Below are 13883 nucleotides of genomic sequence, written 5' to 3'. Positions count from 1 at the left end.
GGGAGAGGAGGTAGCAACACAACCCAAAGAGGCAGTTAGAGCTACAGGCTACAATGAGGCTAAAAACAGAGTTTAAATGACGTTTTTCCAAACAACTTTTTACGTCGGGGCTTCAGGACACTTGGATCACTACGGACGAGCAGTATGGAGATATTTTGTGGTTTCAATTATGTGTTTTTGGACGTTTGAATCTGGGGCGCTGTGAGCCTCCATTAGGTGGAGTTGTGTTGCTATCTCCTCTCCCCTGGGATCTCCGCAATGATGTGAGGACTCTAAAACTTCACCTGAGTCTCCATCTCCATGAGGGTGAGGAGATAAAGGCTGAATTTTCATTTTTGGGTGCACTATCCCTTTAAGTAAGTAAAAGTCTGTAAGAACAATCAAGAACGTATATACGTATTAAAAGTAAACATTCTCAACACAAAAAAAAATTCAATTAAAGAAATCAAAATAATAAAAATATTTAAAAGGAAAAGCAAGTCCTCATTTTTGAGAAGCTGGAAGCATGAAGTGTTTTTGCGTGAAAAATGACTTAAATGATTATCAATCAACAAATCGTTTCAGCTGCACTCGTGTATTTTCATATGGTTTGCATGCAAATATCTTACTTTGTAAAGTAACTGCTAACTTAGGTCATCACATAATTGTAGTGGAATAAAAATAAAAATATTTCCCTCTGAACTGTAGTGAAGAAGAAGTAAAAAGTGGCATGAGATTAAAATACTCAAGCGAAGTAAAAACACCTCAGTACTTGAGTAAATGCACTTAGTTACAATCCACCACTGTGTACCTGAGAAGTGTTATGTTCTTGCGCGGTACTTCCTTCAGTTCATTCAGCGAGGCGGCCTTCCCTGCAAAGCAGTAGTTGGGGTTGTAGTCCGTCATGATGGTGGAGGAGCGGATCTTGCTCAGCTTGTATTCTGGACTCTGCAAACGCCCCCTGACTGCGTGCAGGTTGTTCTTCCTGCGGTACCACACTAAAGACAAAGACAAGAAGAGACAAGCTCGCTTTACTTCAAAGTCTTAAGTTTTTTTTAAAAATCACAACACCAACTGGACCCCAACTTCCTGTCTATCTGCTGACTGTAGGAGCAGTAACACAAGGAGGGGTCAAGCTGCATCTCAGAGGTCGATGCTCATCAATGTAAAAACCCAATTCTGTTTCTTCCACACATAAAACACCATGTTGCAGGATGCATGTGGGATGTCCTCTTCTTGGTTACTGCTCCTAGACTGTGCAAGTGAGTTTGGACTCACCCGCCGTGGAGGCAGCCCACGTCCCCGATGCAGGTTAGTAGTCTGCCAGGGAGGGGGCGTTGCGTGCAGGTAAGAGGTGCCGTCGAGCCATCGCACGGTGCAGATGCTAGGGACCCAGGGGGGGATGGGATGAGGGGTGGGAGAAGGAGGAGGAGGAGGAGGAGGAGGAGGAGGAGGAGGAGGAGGAGGAGGAGGGGAAGGAGGAGCAGATGGGGTGCCCAGGGAACAGACTACCTCCCTGCATGGGGGAGAGCTCAGGTGAAGAGACACTGTTAACCTGAAGGGTGTGTGCAGGTGTGCTTTTTGCAGCGGTAAGCAACATGTATGTAACTGCACAAATGTCACGGTTTTCTTTTAGTATCTGATTTATTCACTTACAAATTCACACAATTACACACAGTGCAGTTAGTGAGGACGTCACACTAAATAGCTTATCCATTTTCCTAAGGAAGTGATTTGCCCGATTATGGTGTGCAGAGAAGTCAGCTCGTGTTGCACTTTGTCTGATAATTATAGGAGGACGATGTCATGCTGTTAGGACTCTGCAGCTGTTTGTTAATGACTGCTTATAACTAGCTTAACAACTATCTCATCTGCAATTAATATTTGTCTGATGACACAGCGTGCATCTATGTTTAGCTTGCACTAACCAAACTCAAACTTTTTAAATGTTTGTTTCACCTGCTGACATTTTCATTTGTTTTCTGTCTTTTCTGTTCAGAGCATGTCATATATCTGATGACTTGTACTTGCCAGCCTGGCTGATTTTAACTCTAACTCCTCTTAATGTATGTCCCATTTTTCGAAAATATTAGTGCCATATACTGTACACGTTGTTGCCCATTTCCTCATATCTCCTGAGAGGACAGCGCACCTATAGTTGTTTTGATTTTCTGCATCACATACTCTCAACACTACTCTGGTATTCCTGTATTCTGCTGTTGTAAAGAAACCAATAGTTTTCTTTCATTGTGTATTTCACACATTGACATTAACATCAATCACCGACACAGTGCTCCAAGAATGAGTCCTTGAACCTGGAAATGAGTTAGCATTTTTCCACTCCCTGTTCCCTCATCTTGATGTCAATGGGTTGACTTTTCTGAATGGTTTTTAGATATCTGAGATAAGGTCCGTGGTGAACACAAGCTTAAGAGACTTTCATGTTTTGTTCTATGACATAAAATATGTCAATAAATACCCCACTTTACAGAACATCATCACACTGAGCACAGCTCTACAGCCTCATTGTGGCAGCAACAAAGTCATGCAACCCTGGTGTAGTTTGTTTATCGACTAATGTTAGCTTTTTACTTCTGGTGACTACATTTAGGCTAAAATCACGGCTGGATTATCTTGCTAAACAAAACTTGTAAGTATCATGAACGTTTGTTTCCCACAGAGTTTATTTCTGCAGTAATCCAAAATCCAGTGGAAAAATCCCATTAGTCTTTTGATAAGGGAACCAGGGCAAGTCTAACTTCATCACTGGAGCACTATAAACATATTATATAAGGGTATGCTACTAGTATGTATTATCATAAAGTAATGGAGAGCTAGTCTATCTGATCTAAAGAAGTCGTTCTGTCTCTTCCTCAAGGGTTCAGTTACAATTTCACTCCACATTACACAAGTGTTTGAGCAAACAGCACTCTGATGATGATCAATGGTGATCATGACATATCTTTTATGCAAAGTGGAGGAGTATCCTCTGGGGAGCATGAAAGTGGAGTCAGAGGATGTCATGTCTGTCTAATCTGCTGATTTAATTGCCTTTGTACAAGGGGGAATTATGGTCCAACAGTGGTGTTAGACTTAAATAGAAACTTTGGCTGTATTTTCCTTTGTTTTTGTGTCAATTATGCACTGTGAATATACGTCCACTAAAGACTGTGGTTGACTCTGATTGTTATCTGAAAAGATTTTCTATGTCATGGCTGAATGTTTAGCTGATTTAGCTTTCTGTGCTACTGTCAGACACTTATAATAACATTCTGAGCCTGTCGGTTTTTGTGGATGTAAATTACTGGTGCATAACTGCTTGCAGGGATTACACTGCAACCTTTTTTTGCCAGAGCTGCTAAAGCAGTCACCCTCAATACAGAGCCAATTTCAAAACTCCATTCATCACTTAGACACAAAAACATGGGAAATAGGGTCCAGGTTCAAAATGACCAAAGTTGCCCTTAAAGTTCATCAGGATGGGTCTTACTTTATTTATTAGTAATGTTTCTCTAATGTCCAAGAAAATAATACAAAATTTTTTCATTGCCCCAAAGTTATCATGATATTTTGTTTTAGGGTTGGCTGTAAAACTGACATCACCTTGCTCAGGTCTCACTGCCACAGGGGGAAAAAAAATCTCAGTATTCTTCTATCTGTCAGTTATTTATCACTTTCCTTACAGGAGTTTTATCGTGTGTATTACTTCAGTCAAATCCCCAGGCTGCTGTTGCAACACCTGGTTGTCCTGTCAGGCAGCAAACAAGCCCAGAAAACTGAAAATGTAATTGATATTTTACAGGAAGATAGTGCTGTGCAGATTTCTCCAGAGGCCCTTACACAAAGTTTAGAGTTGTGGGAAAGGACTGTTGAGCTTCACTTAATATTCAGCACATTCACTTGAGGTTACCGCGAGGCTGAAAGATGGAGAATCTGCTATATTTTATACAGCATTGGTGGAGGAATAGCGGGTCTATCAAAATGTCAGGATTCCCTTCCTAATTATCTGCAGCGCATGGTCATCAAAAAGGTGACAAAGGTGCAATAAAAAAGTGTTACTAGCGGTATAATCCCTCACTGTCCTATATTACTGCAGAATGACTGCTTATGTTGTTGTTACAACCACATAGAAACTGTAGTTATATAAAGTGTCTGTTGTTAATAAAGCTAGATTTAGTATATTAGTCAACGTTAGGGCTGGGCGATAAGGAGAAAGCCAAATATCATGATATTTTTGGATAACTGGATGTCAAAAGTGTGACAATATTGTAGGGTTGACTATCGGTGCTTTAACAAAATATTTACAAAACGAGATTTTTGATAAATTAGCAACCTGTATAGAATGACTAGGTGGGTAAAGGCAAATAAAAACTGAATCATTTTACTGAAATGCAGCCTTTAAAGTCAGAAAAAGACAACACTTATGCTGTATTACCATTATAAATATCCAAAATCAAAGACAATATAGTCTCATCAGGGCTGTCACCATGAAGGAATTTCTCCTGTGGTGATTAAGGGTGGCGCATAGAGCTATTATTAGGTATACTGTTGCTTTTTAAATGACAAAGATAACAGTTTTAAAACAACTGGAATACTTTTTCACTGTTAAATACAGAACACAGAAGGGCAATGAGGTCAGCCGAGATGCTTTGGTTGTGTTTGGTTGCTATGATACAGAATATCCGCATTAGAAAAAATGTTGGCACAAGGTAGAGCACTTGCTACAGATAAAGGGAAGGGCTGAATTACATAGGGAGAGAGGACAGACCTGCTGGTCTCTGTGGGTTAAGTATCAACTTTTCAATCATTGTTGTTGTAATTCAGTGATTTCCTGATCTTTTTGGTAACTGTCCCACTGTGGGTAAAAAGTGATGAGCAGCTGCACATTTTGCTAAAAATTGAATATTTTCCAACTCTTGGCAAACATGCAGCTCTCAGAATAGAGGCTCAGAGTCTTGTCATTCTTGTCAATATTATGATTATCGCAACAGCCCTAAATCTCCTATCACGATATGGATATAATGTCAATATATCGCCCAGCCCTCGTCAACATTAAACAGTATATGTTGCATAGCAGCTTTTGAGACCAAGATAAATACTAATGCACGCATTAGGTAATGTTATAATCATAATTCATATGAAATATTAGATTGTGGTTGTCTTTTAATTCCTCAGTTGTTTTTCCTTTCTCCTTCCCAGTGTGTTTTTGTCACTGTGTAGTAGAATTCAAACTGGTTAATTCCCTAATTATTCCTACTTTAAGCAGTTTATGTGTGCAAGAATCATCAGTAAAGCATAAAGCGTTTTACAGCTTGTCTGATTGCCAGATTGTCTCAGATTACAGATATCGAACAAATCTTCATTCAAAACCAAATCACGGTGCTTTGTGTAAATCGCCTTTTGCCGCATCACAGCTCAAGTCTCTGTCCTAATACTCGTATCGCAGCGAGTCAATGCCCATGGGTTCAGATAAACTGCGTGCTTCCCGAAGTGACTGAGAGGCTTATCTTTTATCACAGCTCTCTTTTGTCCCCATATTGTTCTAATCTTTATGGCTACGTAATCATGATTGTTTAAGCGTTTTTTTCAGTTACTGAATCATAACGCCTGACATTTACTGCTGTCTAATCTCATTCATCAGCACACAATCCCCGGCTGAGAGAAACTTCCTTGTTAAATGCCAAACCTTCCTTCTTGTCCTTTTCATAGTCAATGATGTATTCTTGCTCACAGTACATCTCTACCGCTTCCATTAGAGCAATCATACTGTATATACAGCAGATTGTATAAACAATGTGGTACTTAACCGCAATCACTTCAATTATCTTACCTCTCATTTGAAGGATAATCTTGTTTCACACTCTTCTAGCACAAAAAAATCGGATCCACGTACAGAAAGCAAAAGGTGAGTCACCTGAAATAAGTGCTTATTATAAGTGTCCATATGTGCTCACTTTATATTGTGTCAGGAACGTTTCATTCAGAGCCCTATCAGCTTTGTTAATCATCCGGCGCACAGCCAGAGGAGGGCATTCAAACCAACACTTATCAAAAGGTGTTCCTGTTTCTGTTCAGCAACATCTTGAAAGCATCTGTATGTCCAGCTGCGCTCACAGCCGGGTGAAGGTGGAGGGCACTGACTGCCCACAGAGCTCGAGGAGTCTCTTACTGAGGATGATGCCAGTGCAGATCAGCGCAATGCCACTCGCGATGGTGGAGACCACGACTGCCAGGATCAAAGATGTCGACATCGGGCCCTGAAGAGCCGGACCCTGAGGAGCTGCTGGGAGACAGGGGAGAAGAGGCTCCAATAAAGGAATACTTCACCCATAAAATGATGATTTGTATATCAATTACTCATCCTGTGTTACAGTAAATTTGCAAAGAAAACTTTATTTAACCAACGGTGAACGAAGGATTAAAAAACAGAGACAATTTATTTATTGTTTATCAATGGAAAAACTATCAAAAACATACGTCTAATTTCCCCAGTCATATGCTAAGTTCTTCCTAAACACATGCATTATCACTAAAACAGTCATCTTAAAACACGTGGGCATAAACAGTCTCACGCACAGACAAGTAGTGGCCTGGGCAACTTAACAGAATGCACCAGCAGAGTTCAATCAAACATGTGCCCATGCCCATGTGCGCTTCTCATGGGCAGAAGTGTTTTAAACAGTAAGGTTCTGGCGAAAATACGACTGGTGTGAGAGTTAATAAAATTGATGTTTTGCAGTGTTGTTGCGAAACATGGCCCCTATAACCTCAATTTATCAAGAATTTGCTCTATTTTTAGATTCCTTGTTCACCACTGAGGCATGTGAGGAAAAACAAAGTTTTGTAACACTAATGATAATTTTGTGGGTGAAGTTTTCCTTTAATAGACTTTAAAAAATAATTAAGTTGTGATGCATTATGTGTTTTGATTGGAAAGAATTTTGAGGGATTTATCATCATTAAAATGAGCTGTTTACAGCAACAGTTGTTGGGGTTAATTACATACCTATGGTGCCGACACATGTGACGTTATCGCTGGCCAGGACTTCATCGTCGTCGCAGAGACAGAGGATGTGGTGAGTGTCTTCATCTCGTTTGCAGCTTTGCGTTTGACAGTGGCTGCAGTTCAGCTGCACCTTGATCTCACACTCGCCGTGACTCTCCATGGCTACAGGGGACACACACATAACACATGGATGCAAAAAAAAAAAAAAAAAAACAACAACCCACAAACACCAGGATTTGTTACAGAGGGAGTTCTTTAACTTTGCAGGATACTCAAACAAGGCCGGGTGATATGTTTTTTGTTTCTTTTTGTCAGCAAATCCAATGAAAGGATCAAACCCAATAATAAATTGATATGATATATATATATATACACTTTCCATGCTTTAAGTTTCTTTCTCTTCTCATCGTGCCATTCACTCCTTGCACGTATGCTCACTCACTGTCTCTAGGTGTCATTGCCTGGGTCTGTCAACTGAGTCATCAGCTGATTCACACTCAACCAATAGCACAACGACACACCTTCTCTGTCAGCCTATCATCTTACTGCTCCTCATTTTAAATATGGTTCTTTCTCTGCTGTAGTTCTGTCGTGGTGCCGTCTTGTACGCCCTCCACCTAGTCTTCACGGATTCATCGGCCTCATCAGCCTCAGAGTCATCAGCAGCCACCACCACCATCAGTGTGTGGACTCTATGGGGGGATTTATCTTGCTGCCACACAGACGACCCTCAATCACAAAATATCACCCTCTGACGTCCAAGTTCCATAGACTTCAGTAAAACCTTAATCAGCACAAATTATCTGTTAATCTGTACACTCATGTATTAAACATTATCTTTTATCTTCACCATTCTTCTTTCTCTCCTGATTGAAATATTGTTTCTGGAGCCAAAGACAGATGGTTTATCGCGTATTCCTCTGTGTCATAGGGGCTTAAACACACACACACACACACACACACACACACACACACACAAAAAACCCGAACAAACTTGAATGAGCCACACAGTAACCCCAGTTGACATGTTCCTTTCTTACAATGCACCTGGGGGCTGTTCTTTATTTTGAGTCAATTACGCATTCACCATTTTGATGCTGTGAGTACTTTTTGTGCCACATCCGTGGCTGAAAATAGCCGCAAATAAATGACTATATTTATACATGTTGAGTAATGGTGAGTAACTACAAGGTCCAGCTGTTTTAGAAAATTAGTTCGCCTTTTATGAAACATTCAAGTATGTTGTACGTTTTGAGCAGGAGCACATGCTATTACGGCTGAGAGACACACACAGGGTGTGGAAGTCAGGAAGAGATGGACTAACACACTGTTGAATTTGGGTGTTTTCATTAGAGTTGTTGACAGTAAGAAAAATACAGAACATTGTAGTGTATGTGATCAGTCATGTCTGTATTTGTGTAAACCGCAATATGTGCTTGTAATAAAAATGTCCCATTATCAAAATATTCACACTAATCTGTGACCTTACCAGTGTTCCACTGTTTCTTGTTAGAATTTCTGAATGTTATGTGTCATATTAAACCTCATCCTTCACTTACAAACAATGATTTAACTCAATTACAGAAAAAACTTGTAAAATCTTAATAATGCAATAATAATAATAACCATTTAAGTTAATCTCTTTCTGTGGATCGCTCTTTGAATGCATGTCATGTTTGAACACTGCAGAGGCAGTCACTGTGACGACTGGCTGCACACGCTTCAACAACAGCGTCTTTCACATGAGAATGGAGGGCTGTCTGTTGGTGCCGAGGGCAACAAGCAACATGAGGCTGTGAATTAGTCGACTGCCTTCCTCTTCCGTCCACTAAATAATGAGAATCAGATGGTAGTCTCGCAAAAAAAAACAAAAAAACACTACTACATAAACCATGCACATATATTCAGAAAGATAGTTTGGCACAAACAGGTTCACACACACACACACACACACACACACACACACACTGAAGCTTTGACTGGATCAATCGCTTGTAGAACTAAGTGCAAAGACACCCAGGAGCTCAGGATTTAATCTTCACAGCAACACTGTGTCTTTGCTTTAATGTTATCTATTCTTGGAGTGACTCTAAGCAGCAACGCAACTATATGTTATATAACTAGAAAGATGTCCTTGTCATATTATAACTGCAAAAAATAAAATCCAGGGTGAATATTAACTGGCATTTGAGTCATTTTTCTGCCTTCCTGTATGTTTAAAAGTGTAAAGAGCATAGCTCTTCATTGGCGTCACCCTAACATCACTAACAGGACCTTCTTTGTCACTGTTAATAATTCATCCTCTAACCCCATGTATCTCCCATTTGGAGTCCCTCAGGGCACAGTCTTTGGTCCCTTCCTAATTTCCATCTCTATGCTTATGCTAGGCAAAATTATCCAGAACCACAACATCTCTTTTCACTGCTGCGCAGAGGACAGGCAGCTGTACCTTCCCATTCAACCCAATGAACTGACTAAACTCTCTGAATGTCTGCATGGTATTAAGGGACAGATGACTAATAACTTTCAACAAGTAAATGAAAACAAAACAGAGATCCTATTGTCCTCCTTGGAATAATATTCAGCAATACTCTGGAATCTAATAGACAGGTTTACACAGTTTTCAAATCTAGCTTCTTTCAGCTCAGAATCAGGACCTCCTAATTTAAAGATTTATAAAGTAATCCATGCTAAAATTTCCCAAGGACTCAATTATTATAGCTCCCTATATTTTGGTTTCTACTGGGCCTCTTTCAACTGCTTGCAACTAGTACAGAACATCGTGGCCCAACATATTACACCTGTACTAGCATCACTGCACTTGGTCTCTGTTTCGTATTGAATTCCTTCAAGATTCTGCTGTTTGTGTATAAAGCATGGTCTCGCCCTGAGCTATATTCCAGGACACAGTACAGCTAAGCCCCTCAGAGCTGTGGCTCAAGGATTGTTAACCACTACGCAACCACGTCAAACACATTTGGGAGTCAGGGCCTTCTCAGTCGCTGCGCCAAGACTCTGAAACAGTCTCCTTGAAAACATAAGAACAGCAGTTTGTCTTGACTCCTTTAAAAGGTGTCTTATGACCCACTTTCACTCTCTTGCCTGACCGGTTTGTTCTTGTTCGTCTTCTTCTTCTTATTTATATCTGCACTCTTTCTTCTATTCTACTCTAGTTGAATTAAGACATACATCTAAGTGTCGACCAAGGTGGGTTTGTTTCGGGCTTTGAATCACGTCTCACAGTCTTCATTAGAGGATGAGGTTAGCCCTGTTCTTTTCTACTCCACTCAAATTTGACACCCTTAACTCAATGTACACTTACAAGCTTTTTCATCCACATCTCACCATCATCATCTGTAAACGGTGTTTTCTCTCTTAACCCTTCCACCCAGAGGGGGAGATTGGGATAAAATCCTTTTACAAAAGGAATGTTTCTGGATTCATTTCCTTGACACTTTAGAGCCAAAGGGACTTAATGAGGAGTTGGTGCTAACTTGTTTCTTGTAAAAATGTTCTTTACCAGCAGGCCTTCAGGTTAAAAATTAATTAGAAACAATTAAACACATTCGCCTGTACAGTTAAACTTTAAAAACAAAAATGTTAAAATGAAAAAATGTTAAGTGTGGGATTCTTTAGAGACTGGGATGCATTTCATTGTTAAATAACTGTTAGAATTGTTTGTTGATATAAGAAGGGATGTATTGTTTGTGCCCTTCTGTCTTCTTTTTCTCTTGCTATTACCTGCAGCTGCTGCATCAGCCTGATTATTGATTAGTGACACCTGTGTGATACATTCAGTTTGTTGCCTTTGCAAGCTGAGAAAGGGTTTCACCCGAAAGGTTCATGTGGCAATAAATATTGTAATTGGTGTGCTGTCCTGTACCCTTTGTACACATTTGTTTGACATTTTCATTGAGGACTCAGCACCCATTTATACTTCTGAGGGTTGAGCATGTTTATTTGGACTTCTGGCTTCTGTCCTTACTCCAATTCTGTTACTGTTTACTTCACTCTATTCTACTATTTCAGCTGCATCTCATGGCCTTCATCAGTGATTAGCATTTGCACTCTTCTCCTCTGCAATACATCTAGTCTGACAAAAAAAAAAGTTTCACTTAGTGTCCACTTGCTCACTTTTTCCGAAGCTTTCAAATGCATCTTGAAGTTGTCATCAGCAGATTGAGTTTGCTCTCTACTCTATCCTGGTCAATTCTATTATATCTATTCTAGTTTGACCAAAAACATCTTCACTCAATGTCCACTTACTTGCTTTTTTCAGGGCTCTCAATTAGGCCTGTTACGATGTGCGATAAGTCAGTCAATTGCACGGTAAATTAAAAGGGAATAATTGCCATATTCATGCGTGTTTGTTTTCCTCGTCTCTCTCCACCAAAGAGACTGGACAACAAGAGAGTTAACTGCCGTGCATCGTCTGGTAGCCAGGTGAGTTGGTTCATTAGCGTATTGAACGGAGGGAAAGCTCTTGTCATCGAGTGTCTTTGTCTCTGTGGGGGAGGCAGGACTATGGGCTACACACACACACACACAGTGCGATCTTCGTGAGGGGGAGACGAGGCGGAGGAAAAAAAAAACAGTTGAGCATAGAGAAAGACATGGAGCTTGTTCCTAAACCAAATGCCACGGCCCCTGTGTGGGAGTGTTTTGGATTTAAACCAAATGACAGAGGGGAGCCCAGTAATTTGGACGAGCTGGTGTGCTGGGTTTGTTCTAAAACCATCTCAACAAAAAGAGCGAATACGACCAACTTAACTACACACCTGAGAGTGAGAGACTAAGAGTCTATTTTTTTGTATTTCTTTCGATATTTTTACGTGTTATTTTGGATATTTAAATTTTCTTTTTTCGCATTCGTAAATATTCTTGTTAAATAAATCCTTATTTCTCTTTAAAAGGGTGTACTTGCATCATTATTATCATTATTTAAGTTTAAAAAATGGTCTAAAAACAGCAAAATTACAACAATAATAAAAATGGCCTTAAAAGTACAATATTACGCAATATTATTGCTTATCGCAATAATTTCTGATGCAATTAATCGCCCAGCAAAATTTGTTATCATGACAGGCCTACTCTCAATTATATTCAACTGTCTTCACAAGCAGACTGAATTAGCTCTCTTTTAATTTTCCATCTACTTAACTTAAACTGACTCTATTCAACTTAATTCAATGATATTGTCGTTTGACCAAAAACATCTAAACTTAATGTCCACTTAATCGCTTTTTCAAGGGCTTTCAACTGAACCTAACTTTTTTTATCAGCAGCTGGAGTTTCCTCTTATTTCCCATTCCACTTTATTCCTTTGTACTCAATTTCATTTTACACTATTTTATTAAAGTCTGACCCCCAAATAATCTAAATTCAAAGTCCCCTTACTAGCTTTTTCCCAGGCTTTCAGCTGCATCAAATGGTCATTAGCAGAATGATTTCACTCTCTTGATTCTGTTCCTTCTTCTCAACTCTGATCTAGTCTAGTTTACTCAAGTCTAGTCAATTCTAGTTTGACAAAACCAAAGTTTAATAGCTTAAGAGCACTTAATAGCTTTTTTTTTAATGTGTTCACAGCATCTCAGTCTTCATCAGGGGATGATATTTGATCTCTTTGCTCTTCTCTTCTTTATTTTCATATTCCTCCCCTATTTTTACTACTTCAGTCTGGCAGAGTCATAATCAGATTCATCAGCATCAGTATCTTCATAACATTATCATATGATAGCAGTCTCACCTGCCAGAGGCTGAAGGAAAATCTCTCCCATCGGGTGAATAAATGAGATTCCATTCTGGCCGTCAGCAGTGATCTCATCTGTCAGTGCAGCGTCTCCTCCTGCCACAAAATGTACATTGCAAACTCTCACATCAGTCAGTATTAAAAAAAACGTCAAAACCATTCTGACCCACTTATGACAGCGTATGCTTGTCAGTTTGACACCACTTCTGACCTTCTTCTGAATGTGACAGACACTTAAATGTTGCAAAACTTTTTTTTTCCCCAGTTGAAATTGTGTCATTTCTGTAAAGAGTCAAGTGTCGAGAGCAGCCAGACAAGCATACATTACGCTCAAGAATCAAATCAAGTCTTTTAAAAGAGGCTCCTGTGCCACAGAAATGATAAAAAAAAATTCTTATTGAAGGAGGTTGGTGGCATGTCTCAGAAGAAATGGCAAGAGGGAGCGAGACAGAAGAACAGACATAAAAGTGATATGGGATTTTAGTGCAGGGGTTAGAGACAGCATTTAAGGGTTGGTGACAGAACATACTGTTACCTCTGTAACCTCCTCCACCCCCTCCAGCTGTGCAGGCCCCACCTCCACCTCCAAATCCCCCAAATGTGGACCAGCTGAGCTTGGACTGGGCCAGGGGACATGAGGACCCCCCCTCAGCACCCTCCACCAGAGACTTTCCAGCACCTTGGTGAGGACTGGGACTGTCTTTCCAGCCTCCGCCTCCACCTTCAGGAACACAAACAAGCACAAAATTAAACACTACTATATCAAAAATATGATGTAACACCACAAAAACTAAGAGAAAGGAACAGAAATGTTTAGATAGCAGTGCTAACTTTTAGCCCCTAGCATGGACTCAAAAACACTTCCAATAATACAACTGGCAGTAGACCCTCCCTCCCTGGTCCTGGTCCTCCCTGTGTCTTTCAAACTCCGTGCTATTAGTCTGGGACCCAGATGGCGTGACATTAATATCCTTAGGAAAATAAAAGAGGTTTTCTGGATTTATAACCTCAGATGCTCCAATCCAAACATGATTAATGAAGATGTTAGAACTAGAGGGCTTTTGGGGTAGTTTTTACAAATATTTATTGATGGTTTTGTCGTTTTTAACTGTGTTATATGTTTTAAATACTAAACCGGGTTTTAAATTC

The 13883-nt window shown here is 40.0% G+C and overlaps 1 protein-coding gene across 3 annotated transcripts in view; it reads right to left on the bottom strand.

The window, feature by feature from the left end:
• The window catches only part of ltk (leukocyte receptor tyrosine kinase), an 84439-nt gene that overhangs the window by 14876 nt on the left and 55680 nt on the right, over positions 1-13883 (bottom strand). For 2 of the 3 annotated variants that reach the window (XM_049595724.1, XM_049595726.1), the window contains 5 exons: positions 13270-13455; positions 12732-12830; positions 6986-7147; positions 6149-6262; positions 791-977 (listed from right to left, as the gene is read on the bottom strand). In XM_049595724.1, the coding sequence (XP_049451681.1) occupies positions 791-977; positions 6149-6262; positions 6986-7147; positions 12732-12830; positions 13270-13455 (748 nt within the window). The remainder of the gene's footprint in view (positions 1-790; positions 978-6148; positions 6263-6985; positions 7148-12731; positions 12831-13269; positions 13456-13883) is intronic. The other variant, XM_049595725.1, reaches the window with a different exon arrangement.

Source organism: Epinephelus fuscoguttatus, linkage group LG14 (genome assembly GCF_011397635.1).
Source record: "Epinephelus fuscoguttatus linkage group LG14, E.fuscoguttatus.final_Chr_v1".
Classification (NCBI taxonomy): Eukaryota; Metazoa; Chordata; class Actinopteri; order Perciformes; family Serranidae; genus Epinephelus; species Epinephelus fuscoguttatus.
The sequence above is the reverse complement of the archived record's forward strand: the minus strand, read 5'-3'. Positions and strand labels throughout refer to the sequence as shown.